General features: G+C 43.5%; 1 protein-coding gene across 2 annotated transcripts; it reads right to left on the bottom strand.

Annotated features, from left to right (window-relative positions):
* Nucleotides 1-2,473: 2,473 nt before the first annotated feature.
* On the bottom strand, nt 2,474-19,727 carry rasgrp4 (RAS guanyl releasing protein 4). Of its 2 annotated transcripts, none has more exons than XM_076281895.1 (17): nt 19,212-19,727; nt 14,583-14,755; nt 13,642-13,747; nt 13,402-13,464; nt 13,087-13,218; nt 12,797-12,938; nt 12,510-12,683; nt 12,063-12,179; nt 11,366-11,641; nt 10,672-10,752; nt 10,138-10,242; nt 9,916-10,025; nt 8,973-9,123; nt 3,786-3,822; nt 3,493-3,627; nt 3,029-3,228; nt 2,474-2,863 (listed from the first exon to the last, which is right to left on the bottom strand). In XM_076281895.1, exons 1-17 carry the CDS (start codon nt 19,232-19,234, stop codon nt 2,753-2,755), a joined length of 2,136 nt encoding a protein of 711 aa, XP_076138010.1. In that variant the 5' UTR covers nt 19,235-19,727; the 3' UTR covers nt 2,474-2,752. The 2 variants fall into 2 exon arrangements, with proteins under 2 accessions (XP_076138010.1, XP_076138011.1); XM_076281896.1 differs by lacking the exon at nt 19,212-19,727 and adding an exon at nt 18,605-18,918.
* Nucleotides 19,728-20,511: the final 784 nt, after the last annotated feature.

Here is a 20,511-nt window from a genome sequence, read left to right on the forward strand (position 1 = left end):
GGAGTTGCAATAGTCCAGACGTGAGGAGATGAAGGCATGGATGAGGGATTCCGCAGCAGAGGGAGAGAGGCAGTGTCGGATCTTAGCGATGCGGCGGAGGTGGAAGTATGAGGTCTTGATGATGGATCTGACATGGGGATCAAAGGAGAGGGTGGGGTCCAGGGTGACGCCAAGGTTACGTGCCAGGGGGGAGGGGGTGATGGTCGAGGTGCCGATGGTGAGTGAGATGGGACCAGTTTTATTGAGGGTGGATTTGGTGCCTATGAGGAGGAGTTCTGTTTTGTCACTGTTGAGTTGAAGGAAGTTGTGGGTCAGCCATGATTTTATTGTAGAGATGCAGGTTTCAATGTGGCAGAGGGGAGGGTTTTGGGTGGATTTGGTGCTGATGTAAATCTGGGTGTCGTCTGCATAACAGTGGAAGTCAAGGTTGAGTTTGCGAATGATGTGACCAAGGGGGAAAAGGTAGCAGATGAAGAGCAGGGGACCAAGGACTGAACCCTGGGGGACCCCCTGTGTAACAGGAGAGAGGGTTGAAGAGTGGCCAGAGAGGGAGACAAACTGTTGCCTGTTTGTGAGGTAGGAAGTGAGCCAATCGAATGCGGTGCCCTCAACACCCAGCTGGCGCAGCCTTGCCAAGAGGATGGTGTGGTTGACCGTGTCAAAGGCTGCGCTGAGGTCGAGTAGTAGCAGGATGTTGAGGGCACCGGAATCTGCAGAGATGAGGAGGTCGTTGATGACCTTGACGAGGGCAGTTTCAGTGCTGTGGAGTGGACGGAAACCAGACTGGAGGGGTTCATAGAGGTTGTTTGACTGGAGGTGGGTATGGAGTTGGGCGGCAACAATGCGTTCAAGTGTTTTAGAGAAAAATGGCAGATTAGAAATAGTGCGGTAGTTGGAGAGGTTGGCTGGATCCAGGGTGGGCTTTTTAAGGATGGGGGTGATGGAGGCAAGTTTGAAGACAGCGGGAACATGACCAAGGGAGAGAGACTGATTGAAAAGGGTGGTGAGGTGGGGGATGAGGACAGGGAGGCAGGCTTTGGTTAGAGTAGTTGGGAGGGGGTCGAGAGAGCAAGTGGTTGACTTGGATGCCATGATGATATCCAAAATGTGCGAGGAGTCAACGGGGGAGAAGACAGTGAGAGAAGGAGGGGGCGGGTGGATAGGGAGGGTGGGGGAGATTAGGGGGGGGTTGGAGGATGCAGTACTGATGGCGGCAGTCAGGGAGCAGTTGATTTGGGTGATTTTATTGTTGAAAGCATGAAGAAAAAGAGTTACAGAGATCCGGGGAGGAGGGTGGGTTGATGTCCGGCGGCTGGAGTAGTTTGTTGACGGTGGAGAACAGGGTTCGAGGGTATGACACACTTCTGTGATAGTGTGGGGAGGTTGTCTACCGACAAATCAAATGTAAACGTTGTAAGTGTTTCGAAAGGTTATAAAAATTGTATTTTATGAATGGTGTGTTTTTAGGCTACCGTAGCTGTCTTCCTGTCGTGGCCACCTTGAAGGAAGGCTTAACAAGTCAATTAACAGATGCAGTGCAAACCACAGTCAATGAACACGAGAGGAGAGTCGGCTGCTCTCTTTTCACGTTTATTGACTGTGGTTTGTGCTGTTTGCGCTGCATTCGTTAATCGTCTTGTTAAGCTTTTCCTTCAGGGTGAACGTAACTTAACATAATTATGCTCTCAAACAACAGTTTGAACCTGTTAGCTTCTGAAAATATACCCTATGTTGTTTTTGCTCCGGAACATTCCTTTAACATAACGGCTTGGCTGCTCTGACAGCAAGCCGAATGGCTTTCACGGATATGTGAAGGTATCCTTCAGCACTATGACATAAGAGGCCGAAGTGGAAACCAGATTTACCAATAATTTCTCACATTGTTTGTCTCAACCATTTTGTAGTTTTTCTCCAACTCCTCACTATGTCAGTTCCACTTGTGTCGTCTGTTTTTACACTGTTACATAATTGTAATGAACATTTATTTTGCTGAAAGAGTATGTGAAAGCCTTATTTGATTCAACTTTCAATATTTGTAAGCAAGTGTTATTTATGTGATTGACCATGGTACCACCACTGGAGATACAGTCTCTTTTATTGCCTGTGGAAAGTGCTTGTTGATGCATTCACATCAAGGTGTCAAAGTAGCCTACAAGCTTTTTATTTTCTTAAAACATTCCTTAATGTTATGAATCACAGTGTAAAAGATACTCATCATCCAGAGTGTCCCATATAAAGCATTGCTTTATCAAATTCATTCCTGCGTCAGCACTCTAGTGTGCTTCTTGTTGTATATTTGTGTTAGATAAGTTCATGATTTTGATTTGTTTTTTAAATGGATTTTTAAACTCCAGGCATGACACATAAGCCATCTTTTAGTGAGACATGCTTCAGCAGTTCATGAGCCCATGCAGCTCAAACGGCCGGTTTGGTACGAAGGCAGAAGAGGAGAGACCATGCCAAAGTCTTTGACTTCAATTTCAATGTGGATATTTAATTCGCTTTAGTTTGGATATCATCCAAACTGTCATAGTCTCTTGTGATTTTCAGGCACCAAGGTTAATAATACCCTTAAAAGGGAGTTGAACACAGTTGCAATGAAAAGTGGACTTAGACTTAAGTGTTGAAAATGTTTTCAGTGTACAGAAGAGGCCTCCATGAATCTGGCCCATGCTTAGAGGTTGCTGAGATTGTTACTCATGGGAACTGAGATGTGTGATGATGCTTTCATTAAGACGCTACTCAAGACAAGTCAGTCAGGTTCCCTGCTTTTGTCCCTCTGAAACCTCAGATCTGCCATCTGCTCTCGTAGTGTGGACTCTGGCAGCGATGACCCCAGTGATCGGCCTTGCCACGTAGAGCTCTAAGACAACAGGTCATTCAAAAAGGCTTTAACAAACAAGCACACTTAAGAGCTTTCACATCTTCATCAAAAACTGTTTCAACTGTTATTTCACTTCAACTGAATACCATTTCTGACACAGAGTAACAGTGTGAACAGAAGATAAGCTCTTTCTCAGATACCCACCGTTCTTATCGTGGATGATGGGGAGTGTGTGCTCAAGTGGTTTTTTCTCCGCTCTTCTTCAGGAGTCCAGGTCCCGGGGTCTGTCTGAGTGGACTGGTGAGAGAGGGCTGAGTAGTCGGTCTGGCCGTCTAGAGCATGGAGGCCCTTGCTGCCCTCAGAGCCATTTCCTTGTGGGAAAACAAACGCCTCGTCTTCTGAACCTAATTAAGTGGAAATAACAAAGTAAAGGGCCAGTAACAAATCACTACAACGTTTACTGATAATGACGTAGGATGTTTAGTAGATATATAGATAGATAGATAGATAGATAGATAGATAGATACTTTAATGATCCTCAAGGGGAAATTCAAGACAATGTATGTTACAAGAAAAGGAAAGCCACTTGAGCCAATTTCAGTTTGAAATGGCCTCTAAGTTGCATGTTACAGTACTCAGCATCGTAACTGGATGGTATATAGACTCACTCCAACTGTTGCCCTTGGTTCTAAGGTTGGGCCCAGGTGTGGAAGGACAGGAGCCTCCTGATGACAGCTGGAACTTCTTATGGCACTCCATGCTCACCTGGTCCTTGCATTGCTTGTGACAGTTCACTCCACAGTCTGACATTGGTGGGTAAAATGGGTACATGATATATGAGTATACAGTATTTATAGTCCCAACCATTTGAGGAAAACACATGCCATAGAACTGTTGAAGATATGTAACTTTTTAAAAAAATACACTATATTTTTTTTAAATGTACATTTTGAAATTTTACCTTTGCAGTGATAACCTTGCTTAATGACTCCCCAAAGCTAAAAGGATAAAAGAAGAAAGTGTTTAAGACATGTGTAAGTATGCAGTCTTTCATGCTAGTACATTGGTTTAGCCTCTTTGCAGTAATCAGTAATTTAGTTTATATTCTGGTCAGGCAGAGCAACAGGAACGACATTAATAGTCATCTCATCACTGTGAGACATTGGTTCTCATTGACAAACCATGAATAGTTGAGATTCAGAATTCACAAGGTTGTCAAAATATCTGCTGGTGTGATTGGAAGACATAAATTCCAGGTACACAGCCCTGGACTGTGTACAAATGCAGGTTTATTGAGCCCACACACACAACAGATTGCTAGAGCACCATCAGGAGTGATTTGCTGCTCCACATTCAATTCCATGTATTTTACGCTGCTCTAGTGTCCTGTGAGCACATACATGCAAATAGCAATTCTGTTGTACTGCTGCTGTGCTGTTGGTAATGCTTGCCCGGTCAGATTAGGGACCTGTATGCAAATAAACATGGAGATGTGGACTGATTCGCTTCACCAGAATATTCACCAATGGTATTGATATGTCATTGGAGGTGGAAGAATTTTGGCTCGACAATAGAGGGGGTTTAGCTACCTGAAGTGAAGGACACAGATAAGAGGGTTTCAAAGATCATGGGCATCAATATCATGATCTTGGCAATGGCAATAAGATTGAAATTATAAATAGCCTACATAAAATTGACCAAGGTCAACTAATATTGTTACCTAACCAAAAACAGACATTGCAGAACCAGTGACAGCTAGACCCTAAGAACCCCAAAATCAGACACTTATTTCCTAGGCTTAAGTTAGGTATCACATAGGACATATGTTGACGGAAACTGATTAAGCTGTTATGAAATAAATTTGAATATATATTTGAATTGATATTCCAAACATAATGACTATGACTGCTTGAAAACTCTTGATAAATCTGTATAGCTCCATTTTTGAACACCTAGTAGATCAGTGTCTTAGCAGGGTCTGTAGTGCCATTGTAATGATATGGAATCCTCTGATCTTTACAGCAAAATAGGTAAGTTGTCTATCATCGGCTTTTACAAGGAACTATGTAGTCCATACTAGTTTGTACCTAGCCAAATATAATGTACCGTTGGCATATATGTCACCTTATGTGACATTGTAATGGAGAAAAACAATTATTTCCAGCAGTGGCAGACTTTTTGAAGGGCAGGGGCGAAAAAACAAAAAGGGCACATATTTCACGACATGGGGCCCCAACCCCACGCAAAAAGCTATGATGTATCAAGCATGGACAGAGTATGAGCCACTGGACCCCTGGGCAGAGACATGAAAAGGGCCCAGTCAACCTCAGAAAAGAGAACATAGTAGCGATTTGACGCAGAGGCTTGGGCTTCAGGGCCCTGTAAGCCTGTGTGCCCCTGGTATCAAGTAACCTTAATGACAAGGAACACTGTGTTATTAGGCCAACCAGACTATAACAAGCCCTCTGATAAAACAAACAGTGAACTAAAATTGTTCACTTTCTGCAAACAAACATGTTTTGCTGAACACAATGTAACTTGACTTAAAGACAGAAGTGTTTTTGTGAAATTCTGGCAGCTAAATGTACAATTTTTGTGTAATTTGGAACAGAAATAGTAAGACTATTACTTGCTAGAGAAATTGAAATTAAACCTAAATGGTTCTCACAGTTTTAATTCCTTTTTACCTTCCCTAGAGGGCACATGTTAAGGAAGACTCTAGGGCACTACATCTCATTATACTAGCATGTGTTCCTTTCTATTGCAAGGCTACTTCACAGTGCTGCAGTGCTATCCAAGAGGGCACTTTTTTTCTTTCATCAGAAAGGCACCTATAGGGAACCTCATCTTTAGCCCATTGCAAGGACACCTGTCACATATATTTTCCACTGCAGGGGCATCCATTAGGAAACATCCCTAAATTGTTCTTCAAAAATATTTTTTGAAGTGGCACTATGGAGGGCACTGAAAAAATGTTCTCACATAAAGGTCAGTCAATAGGGCACTTTTGAGGGCACTTTAGTGTGTTATTTTCAACCATGGGGACACCAGGGGAGGGGGGGGGGGTCTCCTGTCCACCTCTTAGTAGGGATGCACCGAATCCAGATTTTTGGGGTTCGGCCGAATACCGAATCCACTGGTTAAGATTCTGCCGAATCCGAAACCGAATACCGAATCCTACTCCATCCTCAGTCCATTAACACAGTAAACACATTTATGAAGTAAATAACATCCACAGCAGTGTATATTTAATTTTATTTTATTTTAACTGCAAATTGAACATGTAGCTCGACTAGAATCACCTTCTTTGGACTGAAAGTACTGCCAAACAACACTTTTTCTGCTCACGAGTTCCATTTTCACTTTCTCACTCACACAGCCTGAGCTACTGCATTCGAACGGGCCACCTACGTAAACACCTTCCTATAATCAAAGGCGGTGTCATGACGTCGACCAGTGTAGCGCGCATAGTGTAAGCGTAGGGTTTGGTTCGGTGGGGAAAATTCTAAGGTTCGGCAGAAACCGAACCCTGTCAAAAAATCCAATATTCGGCCGAATCCGAAACCGAATCCTGGATTCGGTGCATCCCTACCTCTTAGTCCGCCAGTCCTTTCCAGTACTTCAGTTGATACTCAAACATTGTGATTTTATAACACTATCTGTAGCCTACACGTATATTGGTGTTAGAGGCCTATACTGTCAACTTCAAATGCAGTATTGTTGTTTTGCCTTGTAGTGGCGCTGGACTGAATACATCCTTCAGAACTGTGTAGCAGTAAAATCCCTAAGTTAGGGGAAGAATTGATCTTGTTTACATAACATTACATTACATACATTTCTTGAATTTCCCCTGGGGATCAATAAAGTATCTATCTATCTATCTATCTATCTATCTATCTATCTATCTATCTATCTAAGAAACAGAAACATATTTTAGATTTGCTTTTTGCGTGTAACTGCCTTTATGATGCGTAAGTGACTAGTTTCATGCTTTTATGACTTAAGTGCATGGGTGAATATATGGTAAAACAACATTACACTCCTGTAAGGGACTGTACGATATTTAGCGGGGGGGGAGGGCCGGTCGCCAGACGATCGGGTTAAAAATGTTCTGCCTGGCCCTCCCCCCTGGTCAATTTTTTTTTACCAGGGGCCTCCCCCCAGCTCAAAAAATTTATCCTAGGCCCTCCCCCCTACGTGAATCAAATAAAACTGGTAAATGACGTTTACAAGGTTAAAACGTCCAGCAAATGTCATAAGCACACATACACACAAGGGGCTACAAACCAGTGCGGGTTTGGTCACAAGCGGCCCGCGGTCGCCCGATATTTTAATCAACCCGACCGCAACTCGGACCGCGAATATTAATTAGGACAAAATTATACCCGACCCGCGATCCGACGTGGTTATTTACAAAATGTGTGCTTTTGGTTATAGCCTGCATGCAGTAGTCCATTTCTGTAATTTATTTGCGAAACTTTATGCAGTAGAACTACACGCAGGCATGCAGGACATAATGTTTGCGCAGGAGAGAGAATGAGAATAAGAGCGCAAGCACGCACGCAACCACCAAGGATTAGAACACTAGGATAACATTTGGCCATGGACATACTTCTTTCGAAAATAGAAATGGGGAGGCAAGGTAGGCAAGAGAAATACATTGCTGGTCAAAACGTTAGCGTAAGAACTGGTTTAAAATGCTGAATGAAGCACAACGTTTACTAAAGCACATCCACTGTTTAAAGTCACAAACACAACGAACTAAGGTAACTTTTATGCATGCGCGAACCTATACATACCGGTAGATATGGCTGTGTAGTCTGTGCCATAAGATTTATTCCTGCAGGCTGCCCGTTTCGGCTGTCATACTTTTAAATGGCTTCGCAAGAAGTAGGCCTACATAGACCATAACTTGTACTACTGTCATCTTCTTTAAGAACTTTTCCCAATATTTCCCATAGCCTATATCGCTTTTCCTGAAGGGGTGTCTATTATTTTAACTCGCGTCTTCAGCTTCTTTACTGTTGACTTACTGTATTGATGCTTTAGGCTACTGTATTGATGCTAGCCTTCTCGTGATATTTTAAGTAGGCCTATTTGTAGAAAATATTTAATTAATGTTAACTGACCCACCCGCAAATGACTCGAATATCATTACAATATTTGGTTTATGACTCTAACCGCGGGTGACCTGCAAGCTTACGAGGGGAGTTGTGGGAGATTCAGGTAGGGTTGCGACTTTTTGGACTCGCCCACTCTGTCAAAGAGACGTGAATCATGTTTTGGCCTACAAACCTTTTAAAATATCGAAAACGGATCATTGATCAGGGGAAAAAAATATCATGGATCAGGAAAAAAAAAATTTCCTCGGCCCTCCCCCCAAGCCAAAAAATTTCTCCTGGGCCTTCCCCTAAGGCTTAAAAAATTCTCTTAGGCCCTCCCCCCCCTGACGATCGCCCCCCCCCCGGTAAATATCGTACAGTCCCTAATCACCAGGGAAACCAGACTCAGTTGGCTGCCCTATCACTGAAAAAAAACAATGATCAACCAATCAAATGAGGCTATAGTCATCCAGTCATTAGACAGCACTGTATGTAGAGCACACACAAGTCAGATCGCTGCAGTTATGATAGGTGGAGATTTGGAGTTTTTCGTTACCACTTTAACAAACAGCAACTTAAAACTAAATCTGACTGCAGATCAATGTCAAAACAAGCTGGGTAGGCTTCTGAAGGGAATGGGTTTTATGGCTTTCAATGATGGAAATATTGTACGCATGTTGTTTGTTTTTTGTCTTGATCATGTTAGTGAATGAAGAGCCTGTTATTCTTTTATTCACTGCTATCAGTATACCTGTGTAAGATACATGTGGCTTCCTCAGAAAAGTTCCCCACACCACACCACTGAACTCAGTGACACCCAAGTGAAGCACTAATTCCTCAAAATATTGCTTAGTGAGTTCTGTACACCCTCAGACCTTTAGGTATGCTGGTATGAGCCAGAATTATTTCAATTCAACATGCTGGTAAGAAGAAGATAAAGATCTTTTATACGCTAAATGTATATTACATTCACAAATTAGTAAATAAGACCCACTGAGTATAGAACTTCAACAGCAGCAGACCCACTGACACACACGAATACCCACAAAGCCTCCACAGGCGTCACAGAAGGTTGGCCTCTTGTAGGTCGTCTCATGGAAGTTGTGCAGGTTGTGGAGGCTGTACCCCAGCTTCGCGCACACAGACATTCCTCTCATGAAATAGGAGATGATTTCTTGTCGACTAATTTCTCCTTTCCTGTGAGAGGATACAGAATTTTTGTCTCTGTGATGAATAGATAAGCAGGGGTGTCTTGTCATCCACGTCACCTGAGCATGCTTGAGTTTTGTTTACAACAAAAAGGCGGTCACTAGAGAGACGAGATATTTAGATTCCACTATCGCGGAATTATTGACAACGCAATCACTTTTGGGGGCAGCCGTGGCCTACTGGTTAGCACTTGGACCTGTAACCGGAGGGTTGCCGGTTCGAACCCTGACCAGTAGGCACGGCTGAAGTGCCCTTGAGCAAGGCACCTAACCCCTCACTGCTCCCTGAGCGCCGCTGTTGATGCAGGCAGCTCACTGCACCGGGATTAGTGTGTGCTCCACCTCACTGTGTGTACTGTGTGCTGTGTGTGTTTCACTAATTCACAGATTGGGATAAATACAGAGACCAAATTTCCCTCAAAAGAGTATATATACTTACTTATACTTTAAAAGACAAAAAGAAAACAGCAATTTAGGTATTTGTTGAGAAGAGGATTTTTTTAACCATTCTCCTTATGGAGAATGCTCTGATTGGTTAGGTCTATCAATTGCGTGTAAGGGCATTTTTCCCCTGTATTGGTCGAAAGACACCCCATAATCAAATCCAAATAGTGTGATACCAGATTAGAATTTGAATTGAATAGAATTGAGAATTTGAGAATTTGACCAGGCTAGGTTTCCCCCTCAAAAACAACATTTAATGTAACATTATGTAAAGTTCATGAGTCATAATATTTTTTTTTTTATATATATATATATATATATTGTCTTACATATTCACCTGTCAGAATCATGCATGCAGAAGGTGAATGGGAAGTTTCCAGCGATTTTGTTGAAGTCCTCCCGGGATATATAACCATCCATGTCCAAGTCGTAATTCTTCATGACGGACTGCAGGGGACGACAGGGTATTTTATCTAGTCTACTGTCTGGTATAGGAAGTGAAAGCAGGCTGACAGGAACTCCTGTGCAGCAGTGTCTAATAGCTGAGTGCACCACTTACATCCACCATCTGCTTGACGTGTTTAGAGATTGTGTCTGGGTCCAGCCTAGGGGGAGCCCCTGAGCCCCACTCTGCAACTGCAGGAGGCTTCACTGGAGTAGGAGGCTGCCAAGACAAAAGGAAGAACACCGGCAGTGTGACAAAGAGACAGTGGTAAAGATGAAGGTTGATGTTTTTATGCTAGTCTCAAATGATCAATCGAAAACATTACTGGCCAATGTAGGGCCTAGTGGAGAAGGACATCACTGACATACAGAGCATGATCACAGACTGGAAAGGGATTCACCAGCCAGAGCACGCACACGCCTGTAAGGCCTACACTTTTACAGATTAGTAAGATAACATACACACATGTTGCTGCTGCTCTTGTTTAAGTTCACTTTGAAGACTTTGTTTGTAGGGACTCTGTGGTAGGTTAATCTAGAACTGAGGTCGCTGACGCTGGACGCCATCTTGATGAAAGATGAAAGGGAACTGTAGACAGTTATGTGTCAGCGAAATCAAAAAGTGTTCGTATTTGTGCCGTACACTGACCTGAATCTTGGGGTTTTTGGGCTCCTTAGCGTAGGAAAGTTCATATATCTCATCCTCAGTGTAATATAGGTCAAGGGACAGCTGTGAAAGGAAGGGGATATTCCAACACAGACTTTTTGTTACACATCACTTTACAATCACTCCTGGATTTCACAATGTTTGTGTAATTATTTGTCTTTAGAACTGTTCACACAAAAAACTTCTAGTTCTAGCTAATATGAATGACGACGTCCACACAAACTATAACGATAGCGAAATGAAGAACAGCATTGTTGTGGATCTCTTTCAGAGCGATTTTGAGAATGATAAAAAGCCGACAGTCAATCAGAATCCATCAAATTTTAGTCATCACATTCATCAACATGAGGAGAGACTTTCCTTATCGTTGGTCAGTGTATCTTTACAGTCATAGTTATCTTTATAGGTATCATTCCTGGTGTAAACGGCGCTTTACACTCTACACTTTGTCTTTTTTTGATGTCTTAATAATTTAGAGATAGATAGATAGATAGATACTTTATTGATCCTCAAGGGGAAATTCAAGAAATTTAGTTTAATAGTATTTTTCCATTTTTATGTTTTCATGTGTTATTACATCTTCATTGTCATTTAATGCAGACATGGTCCCAAACCCTTGTACTTTTCATATCTAATCACAGAAATAGTCATTCTTCACCAGACATCCACAACTTACTGTTAGTAAGGGTAGAAGGTCCTTGTTGGGGACGAAAGGGATCTTGCACTCATGGATTGCCAGTAGCTCACTGATATTGCTGTACAGATGCTGTAGCTTGCCCAGATTGATCTTATCGTCCTCTAGGTAGTCTGGCAGTGCCTCGTTCAGTGAAATCAAATCCTTCAGGTGCACTCCCAAGATGGGCACCTTGAACCCTGTGCACTCACTGTATACACGGCGATAGTTGCTATAGTTACTACTGGAGGACAGGAGCTCGGTCATTTCACTCAGAGCCTGCAGTTGGGGGGGGGGGGGGGGTTGCAAAGAGAGTATGAGCAATATAATATGACATTGATAAAAACAACGTGATTACCAAAGCAACCAGCCCCTCACTTTTCTCTAAATGTTTTTGATGGGTGATATATCCTCTCTCTGCCCTGTTTGTACCATTGGCCATCTCAGTGCTGCTACAGACAGTAAATAGGATTCAGTGTACTTTGTGTGGGCAGACTGAAGAGAGTCAGTGCAAGCCTTTGGAAAAAGTATTGTGTTGGTGCTTTTTATGCTCATCTTCTCTGATTAATTCAGCCCTGTGTTGTATAATAGGGCTGAGGAGGTCACCTTGTTCAAACTGTTCTGTGCATTACATAAATGTGAGCTTGTGAGGTCATTTGTTGTTTTCCCTTTGTCCTTTAGCGTCGGCCATATTGCTTACCTTAGTTCCATCTGAGGAGAGCAGACTGGCAGTGTCTTTAAGGCGTGAGATGGAGCTGTGGCAGAGACCCCCTATTACAGCCATTAGAGTGTTAAAATTCTGAAGAGACCGCAGCTTCTGCTCCAACAGGGAGAAAAGAAAGACGGAAAGATATACGGTACGAGGTTAAATGCAGCTTTTATAATGCTAAGACAAATGATCCACAACATAGAATTCATTGAGTTTCTCCATTTTCTTTCATCACATTTTTGCATATGCATACATATTATGTGAAATTGAACTAGAATTGAAGTGCATTGAATGTTCATAAGTGACAAAATGTGCAGCTGTGTTAGGCTTTTCGGCTTTGCATGTTAGTGTTTCTGTATGTATGTATATCTGTATGTATGTATGTGTGTGTGTGTGTGTGTGTGTGTGTGTGTGTGTGTGTGTTTGCGCTAAAGTCACCTGAGCCACGTGTATGAACTTTGTGAAGACCTCAGACCTCTGCTGTGCGGTGTGTCTGTTGAGGATCATAAGCTGCACCCACTGGGAGACGCCATTACACAGCATCACTGAGCGCTCCAGAGCAGGGTTGTCCCGCACAGAGCCATGCACCACGTAGCTGCGATAGTCCAGGAACTGTGACGTAAACAGAACACGTCCACACACACACAACATAAAGCTGTAACAGTCAGACCAGATCCAATTTGTCAAACGCAAATATGACATTTGAACAAAAGTGGAAGGCTTACTGAGACATTACAGAAGTTCTTAAACTCCAATTCAGTGAGGAGTTTGGCCATGTCTTCTGGCTCCATGTGGTCAAAAAGCAGGGAGACCTTTCTCTTTTTCACAGAGGGAGATGGCACCTGGGGTGTGTTTGCTGAAGAGGTACTGTGTAACATGTAGAAGGTAAGAATACAATAACACCGTTGAAGGAAAGCTGTGCCATGTACGAGGTTCACAACATTTGACATGGTCTTTTTCACAGATTATTACGTGCAATATAATTGACAGTGGCGTTCCTCTCTCAGTCACTCACAAGTAAGACGTGTCGATGACTGGGCAGGGTGGGTCCTTCCCTGCGGCCCTCTGCGGCTCCCAGAAATCTCCCATCTGCTCCCTCAGCTGCGGGTCTGCTTCGAACACCACCGGGAACTTACTGACCCACTGCCTGAGGAGAGGACACCAGGGGACAGGTGAGGACAGGACAGGACAGGCAGAGCGGAGACCAACAACAAGAGGTGAGGAGACTGAAGATAATGCTCATCATTTGAACATGACATGTCATGATATTGTGGCTACATTTCAGCATAACACCAGACTTGTACACATCAGTGCCCTTGCACGCACCTACCTGATGAAATGGTAGATCTGTGACCGCCTCAGTCCTTTCTTGTCCACAGGGCAGTCTTTATAGGTGAACAGCCGTCAAGGAACATTAAAGTGTAATGGAAGCTAGCTAGTTCATTCCCTTAACAATCATTCTATGTGCTGGTGAAAACAAGGCAGCTTTGTCTCTGCTTGAGCAGGATTAGGCCCCATGTGATAGATAGTATGGGCCAATAACAGTGCATTGTGGGCCAGTGGAGGATATAGAGAAAGCAGTTTATTGGCGAAGGTCGTCGAAGGTACCACCCAGCTGTGCATCATCAGCGTCATATGGACAAAATTGGTCCCTCTGCTCAGTTTCCCGTCTCCATCTACACACACACACACACACACACACACACACACACACACACACACACACACACACACACACACACACACACACACACACACACACAATACACAAATATTCAAAGCAGCATTCGGTACATTTTTCTTAAGTGTATATTCTCTGGAAAAGGCACACAGAAATTTTGCATATATTTTTGAGATATACTTCAAAGACCGCATGCAAAAACTGGACACAACAGAAACATGCTGTTGTAGTTTATGGCTCTATAGGTGTACTGAATTGTAGTTCTGGTCTTGTGTGTGTGGGAGAGAGAGACAGAAGTAAGTTGCGTTGTATTTCTCCATTGGTTCCAATGGTTTACACAGCAGTGGGAATGCTTTTGTCTCAGCATGCTAATGAGACGAGGCCTGATTGTGCATCTATACTGCTCCTTTTTCTCATTACCCAGGGTTCTCTCTGTGCTCCTCTCCCACTCTGTTATCTCACTCATTCTCTCTCATATTCACCACATCAATCACTTACATAATGCGCCTTCTAAAGTGACAATGTGTGCAAACAGGGGGGACAATGCAGCAGGGGGCCTACAAGAGGGTCACCCATGCACTCTCCTTTTCTCTGTCTCTTTGTCTGCCTCTCTCTCTCTCTCTCTCTCTCTCTCTCTCTCTCTCCCTGTCTCTCTTACACACACACACACACACACACACACATACATACACACAGACACACAGACATACTCACTCAAATCACTGTGTTCCTGTCTTACACAAACATGAACACACACACACACACACACACACACACACACACACACACACACACACAACACACACACAGACATAGTTCAAGTCCCTCACCGAAACAGTGGAGGCAGCGCTGGATGAGCTCATCTAGGCTGGCGGCCCGGATCAGGGAGTTGGGGATGGGAGACTGCAGGGCCTGGCGGATCTCCTGGGGGCTGGGGCAGGTCATCCTCCTCTGCACGGGCCGCCTGCTCTTCAGTCCCGTCACACTCTCCTGACGGGACTTCCTGCGGCGTGGAGAGGGGGAGGGAAAAGTTTGCACTGGTCAGTTCAGTCGTCCATGTCATTTTGTAATATCTACTTCCTATTGCCACAGTATTGGATCCCATCACAGCTGACACAGAGTGATAGAATGAGAGAGAAAGTCAACTTGTCCTGTTGCATCATCTCAGATGAAAGCTAAATGTCGATATGTGGATGGGTGGATATGTGGGTTGTTTTGCTAGACTTGTCAAACGATGCACTTGGTGTATGATTCTGTGTGCAAGCGTGTGGATCTTGCTCTTTAAAATGCATCATTTCAGATGGGCCTTACCAAGAATTACATGGGGCTGTTGTTGGCTGTCTGGAAACAAATCTTTTTCCAAGGTACTATGTATCATCAGTGATGGGTACCATGTGTGTGTAGTTTGTGTTGTAGAGATTTGTCTGCACCTGTCTCTCTTTTGCTGTAACTGGACCAGCATGTTCGTATTTGTTGATGTGGCGCATGTTTTATTTTCATCTTTTACGAGCCATTGCAATGTTCCCTCTGCGCACTTGCACTCTCTAACCTCTATGTGGCTAGGGGCACAGCAGAAGGACCGTTACTGTTTACTATGGGTGCTGTGTCAATGTCACCAGGAGACGTTTAGCCCAAAACAGTTTCAATTTCAGTAACGCCTCACCAGAAGTCTTTTGACAGACACGATTGGCACTGCCATTTGAAGCACTCTCTTTCACACACTCATGACACTCTCTTTCACACTCCCTCTATTTACCTCTTCTTTCTCCTCTACTTGCATTTATTACTCTAATACTCTGGACTGTTTTCATCCATATCGTGACATAAGATAGCGAGACAGCAAGTGTGGAACCATGGAGAGCAGTTATCATGAGTGTAAATACAGCATTGTGGTCTGTGTTCATGGCTGAAGTGGAGACATCACAGTAACAGGAAGTGTACATGTTCAGAGAAGTGGTGACGAGTTCTTAGAATGACCATCCAGCCGTTCCGCTCTCCCTCCTCACTGTCACCATACTCGAAATGCTCATTTTCAATTCTCCCTTGCTACGGTTTGGCCCAGCACACTCTCACATCCCAAATCGGCAATACACCTCTCTCTCTCTCTTCTCTCTCTCTCTCTCTCTCTCTCTCTCTCTCTCTCTCTCTCTCTCTCTCTCTCACACACACAACACACACACACACACATACACTGTAGACATTGAGAGTCAGAGGTTCTTCCTCTTCCTTGATACAGCACATTTGACATCATTGCTGTAGAAGTCTATGTGCTGATGGTCAGGATTGCCAGAGAGATTTACCGATGAGGGTACAGTTGGCCAGTTGAGGGTACAGTTGGCCAGTTGGTTCATGAATACCTTTTTTCACATCACAGTAGAATTTTGATAGATTGAAAAATGCCAATGCCAGAAACCAAGTGATATTAGAAAATATGAAATCAATTGCACCTGATTTTGTTTCCCTGCAGGTGCACTGCATGGTAAAATGTCAATCATTTCAATTTCAATTCTGTATGTCTGTCCCTTCACTGCTCACAGAGTAGAGCCTACACATCTAGCACATAAAAAAACCTGTGTTTGCTTTCTTTTTAAACTGCCTTATAGCTTGTCATGTGGTTTGGGTTAAATGATGACAGTGAGGAAGAGCTTTGAGTTGAGATTGACCAACATGGACGTTGGAAAAGATGGCTTATTTGCATATGAAACAATCATGGGAAACTTGAATCTAGCCAGTCCAAATGAAGTCTTCCAGGCCACTAGTTATGCAGTTGTCATGGTGTGATGTATGTTTGTATGTATGCATTGTGCCCTCCTATTACCATAAACTCAACTTTGACAGACATACTGGTAAATGCGGCCCCATGCAAATGTCCTGCATCCTCTGATTTTGCATGCATCAAGTCATGTCCATAACAGCATCTAAACCCCCCTCTCACTATGCTCTCTCTCTCACACGCTCTCTCTCTCTCTCCCTCTCACACACACACACGCACACTCTGTCTCTCTCACATACACACACACACACACACTCTCTCTCTCTCACACACACTCTCTCTCTCTCTCTCTCTCTCTGTCTCTCTCTCTCTCTCTGTCTCTCTCTCTCTTACACACACACATGAACACACAGACAGAGCATTCAGTTGCAAACCTATGCAAATTAAATGTTTCTAAACTTTGATCAACATGTCATGGCTACTTCTATTTTGCGCATAACCGAAAATGTGTTTCCTCTTGAATTGTAGATTTCAATATTGTGTTTGAACCGTGAACCTGTAAGAACATGTTAGGAACAGTTTCACTTGGGTGAACGTGTTTGCCATTCAAAACCACCGCTTGTCACTGGCTTTCCCTGCATTTAGTCCTTCTCTCATCTTCTCTGCCCTCCTTGCTTGTCCCCTTGCCATTACCCAATTCGTGTCTTTCACAGAACAATAACTTCTCCTTTCTCTTTGGAAATCCCCCACTGCTTCCCCTCCTTTCCTCACCACATTACCCGGTATTTTACACACAGTTCCTGGCTAGATTAGCTCCATTCTCCCCACCTCCCACCTCCCACTGGCACAAACACACGCACACACCTTCTGTCGTCATCACTCACACATTGGGCAGTTAGGCAACACACAAATTCCTCTCCTTTCTCTTCATTAATTGATGCCTGAATCATTTGAGGACATCCATTGGAGGCAGCAGTGCCTAATTTAGCCCAGCAGATATTCCCTGTGTGTGTCCAATTAAGACCTCTCCATGCTTTCATCTCTGGTGTCCAGCAATCAAACACACAATTGTGAAGATCTATAGGTTCTTGTATGGGTAGTTCATTACTACGGTACTTCACTGGCTTTATGATCCCATTGAGAAGTCCCAGAATGACTGAAGTATTTTGGGTGGAGTTACACAGAGTCAGGAGCTGAGTGCCTACTGTTTAGCCTGTATGTTACAGGGGATGACTAGCTTCATTATCAATACAATGGACATGCGCCTAACATAAACTGATCCAAAGAATGGATTGATGCAATGCTAATTATGAAACTGTATTTGATCCGGCCTGATTTTATCTGTTTCAAACAAGAGTTCTGATCAAATAAACCATTTATTTGTTAAAATGTACAAACCATTTTTTCTTTAAACATGGTTGGGGGCACGATTTTCTAATTTCCAAAGGGGGGCCTGTCATGAAATGTTTGGAGATACAGTATTGCCACTTTATCCTGGATCAAATATACCTGTGAATTTAAGTCCTTGTAATGTATGTGTATTTAAAGGTAGATAGGTATAGTTTATGTGTCTGGCAAGTCTGAATTGCTCAGATTCCACATTTTGTTGTCTGCTGGTCCACCTTAAAAAGCTTGTCACACTAGACTACCTTAACACCCACACAAGTTCTCATTTCCAAGCAATCTGATAAGATCACTGTAATACTTCAACCAGGTTAAAAAAGGCAAAATAAATCATTCAATTTCAACTATGTGTAATTCAAAAGATGTCATAAAATGTTATAAAGCATAATATAAATCTTTTTAGGGTAGACAATATCAAAAAAAGTGTTTTGATCAAAAGCCATTTTCTGCAGTGGATTAGATTCAACTGTATTTGGGCAATAGAAGGAACATTCACTTTCATAACTTAGACATCATTGCTGTACACCTGTCACCTGGCCAATCCGCTGCCTATAGCCTGGTCCTTACTACAGTATGGTCACTCTGCCCTCTCTGCTTTGTCTGTGGACATAACTCATCCTGCTGTTTCAGCTGCATCATATACGTACATACTGTACACACTGCTTTCTACATTAACAACTTGTTTGATGGTTTGTACAGTCTGTTCAAACTTACAAAACAAAAAATCTGTCTTACCTTAAATGGAAGATTCAAGGAAGGAATAGAGCCAAGCCACCATACCACAGACACAAACACAAGGACGTGTGTGAGTACTGTAAATATAGACTGTTTTACGGCACATAACCACAGTCGGCCGTTGGATATGTAGGTCAGGTGTATTATCCTCTCCAAATTAATTCTGCTATTCTAATACAGATGTCAGAGGCATAAATGCAATGCATAGTGCAGCATAAGGTCATTGATGTCTACCATGCCTACTAAATGATGCTAAAAGTTGTGTGTCACACTCAATATGTATAGGCACAAGACTTTTTGTTATGGTTAATACCTCTATTTAGGTCTGGTGACCTTTGAAGAATAGAAACCAAAACACACCGAAAATTCTGAAGAAACTGAACAGGAACTACAGCCCTCACAAAAATAACCACAAGACATCTAGCTGCAACCAACTGCACAACTCCAGTTTGCTCTGCAAATGCTTAGCCTACTTGCTACCTCCATATGATAGATTACCAGTCCGTACACACACTCAGTATGAGCCTCTAGAATGTAGACATCAATATAGAATGCAGTGGTCAGAGAGACACACATGGCATTCATGCACCCCTCTCCTCTCGTTTACCTCTTGGCCTCCTTGCGGATCATGGTGAGTGTCCCCTCTTCTCAGCACTGTGTTAGAGCAGTGATCCCTCCAGAGCATCTGTTGAAGTCCTGCTCCTCTATGGCTCCATGGGGGAATCCCTGTCTCTCTGACGGTGTGTCTGCTTCCCTCTCTGACACACGCTCTCTTTTTGTGGCCCCAGCGCAGACGACACACCGCAAACCTTCGCTAGGAGCGCCAAGCTGTGCAAAGTCGAGCCACTTCAAAACTCCCGAGTGCTAAACCAACCAGCTGTCAGTCGATCAAAGCAGTCTCCACCTCAGTTTCTCGACTGTGCTTGTCAAATGTGCAAAAATGTCCCGGGGGGAAAAAATCGTCTAGACAAACAGTTTTTCTAAATGTATGGAATAGCTTTGTACAAGGAGGAAATGTTGAAAGATAAGCCATGAAAAAAAAAAAAAGTTATTAAAATAATCAAGAAGTTTGTAAAAATAAGTCAATTGCGTGTTGAAGAGAGGAGCTGCTCCTGACAGATAAGGGGAACTGTCATCAGACTCTGCAAAAACCTGCTTGAAATGGAGAGGGAGGGTGCAAATGAGTCTGTGCTTGTGTGTGCGTGAGGAGAAAGAGAGTTCTGGTGAAAGAGAGAGAGAGAGAGTTCTGGTGAAAGAGAGAGAGAGAGAAAGAGGACTGTCATGACATGTTAGAGAGTAAGACCAAAATGGTGAGACACTTTTGCCTATTCAAATAGAAACTATGTTGTGCTTACAAACCTGGTCTTACCCTCTGGGCCAAAGGTGAATCAAATCATTCTTTTTAAACAAGCAAGCTGCATTTCTACCTTGGCCATTTTCATTGTATATCACCTCTTCCATTTCTCACATCCATCTCTAAGGACTTCCCTTTCATTCCACCTTTCCCTCTCTTTCTCTCTCCCCCTTTCTCTTCTCCTTTCAGAAGTGCTCTCCCTCTGCAGGGATGGCCGTTGGTGTACAGTGGGAGCAGTGTATGCGGGGCTGAATCCCTGAGCGTGCAGCTGGGGGCGTCCACTGAAAGGCTGCCTTGTTCCCAGTGGGCCAGCGGAGGATGGTCGGCTGATAGGGTAGACTAATGCCTCTGTGATGTGGGTGGGGGGGGGGGCATTATGGTGGGAACCTGTGGGTGTTTGTGAGGGTGAAGTTGTGTTCACACACAGGTGGGACTCCTCAGTCAGGAGGGCTCGGGCGGGAGGGGTGTCTGTCAGCTACACGCAGGGATGTGAATGTGTCAACTGTTGCCTTTCAGGATCAGTATACGAGCAGTGAGTGAACACAGTGTTGGA

Source organism: Alosa pseudoharengus, unplaced genomic scaffold (genome assembly GCF_046254945.1).
Source record: "Alosa pseudoharengus isolate Yale_2024_CS ecotype anadromous, Long Island Sound unplaced genomic scaffold, YU_APseudo_1.1 YU_APseudo_1.1_scf_13, whole genome shotgun sequence".
NCBI classification, from domain to species: Eukaryota; Metazoa; Chordata; class Actinopteri; order Clupeiformes; family Clupeidae; genus Alosa; species Alosa pseudoharengus.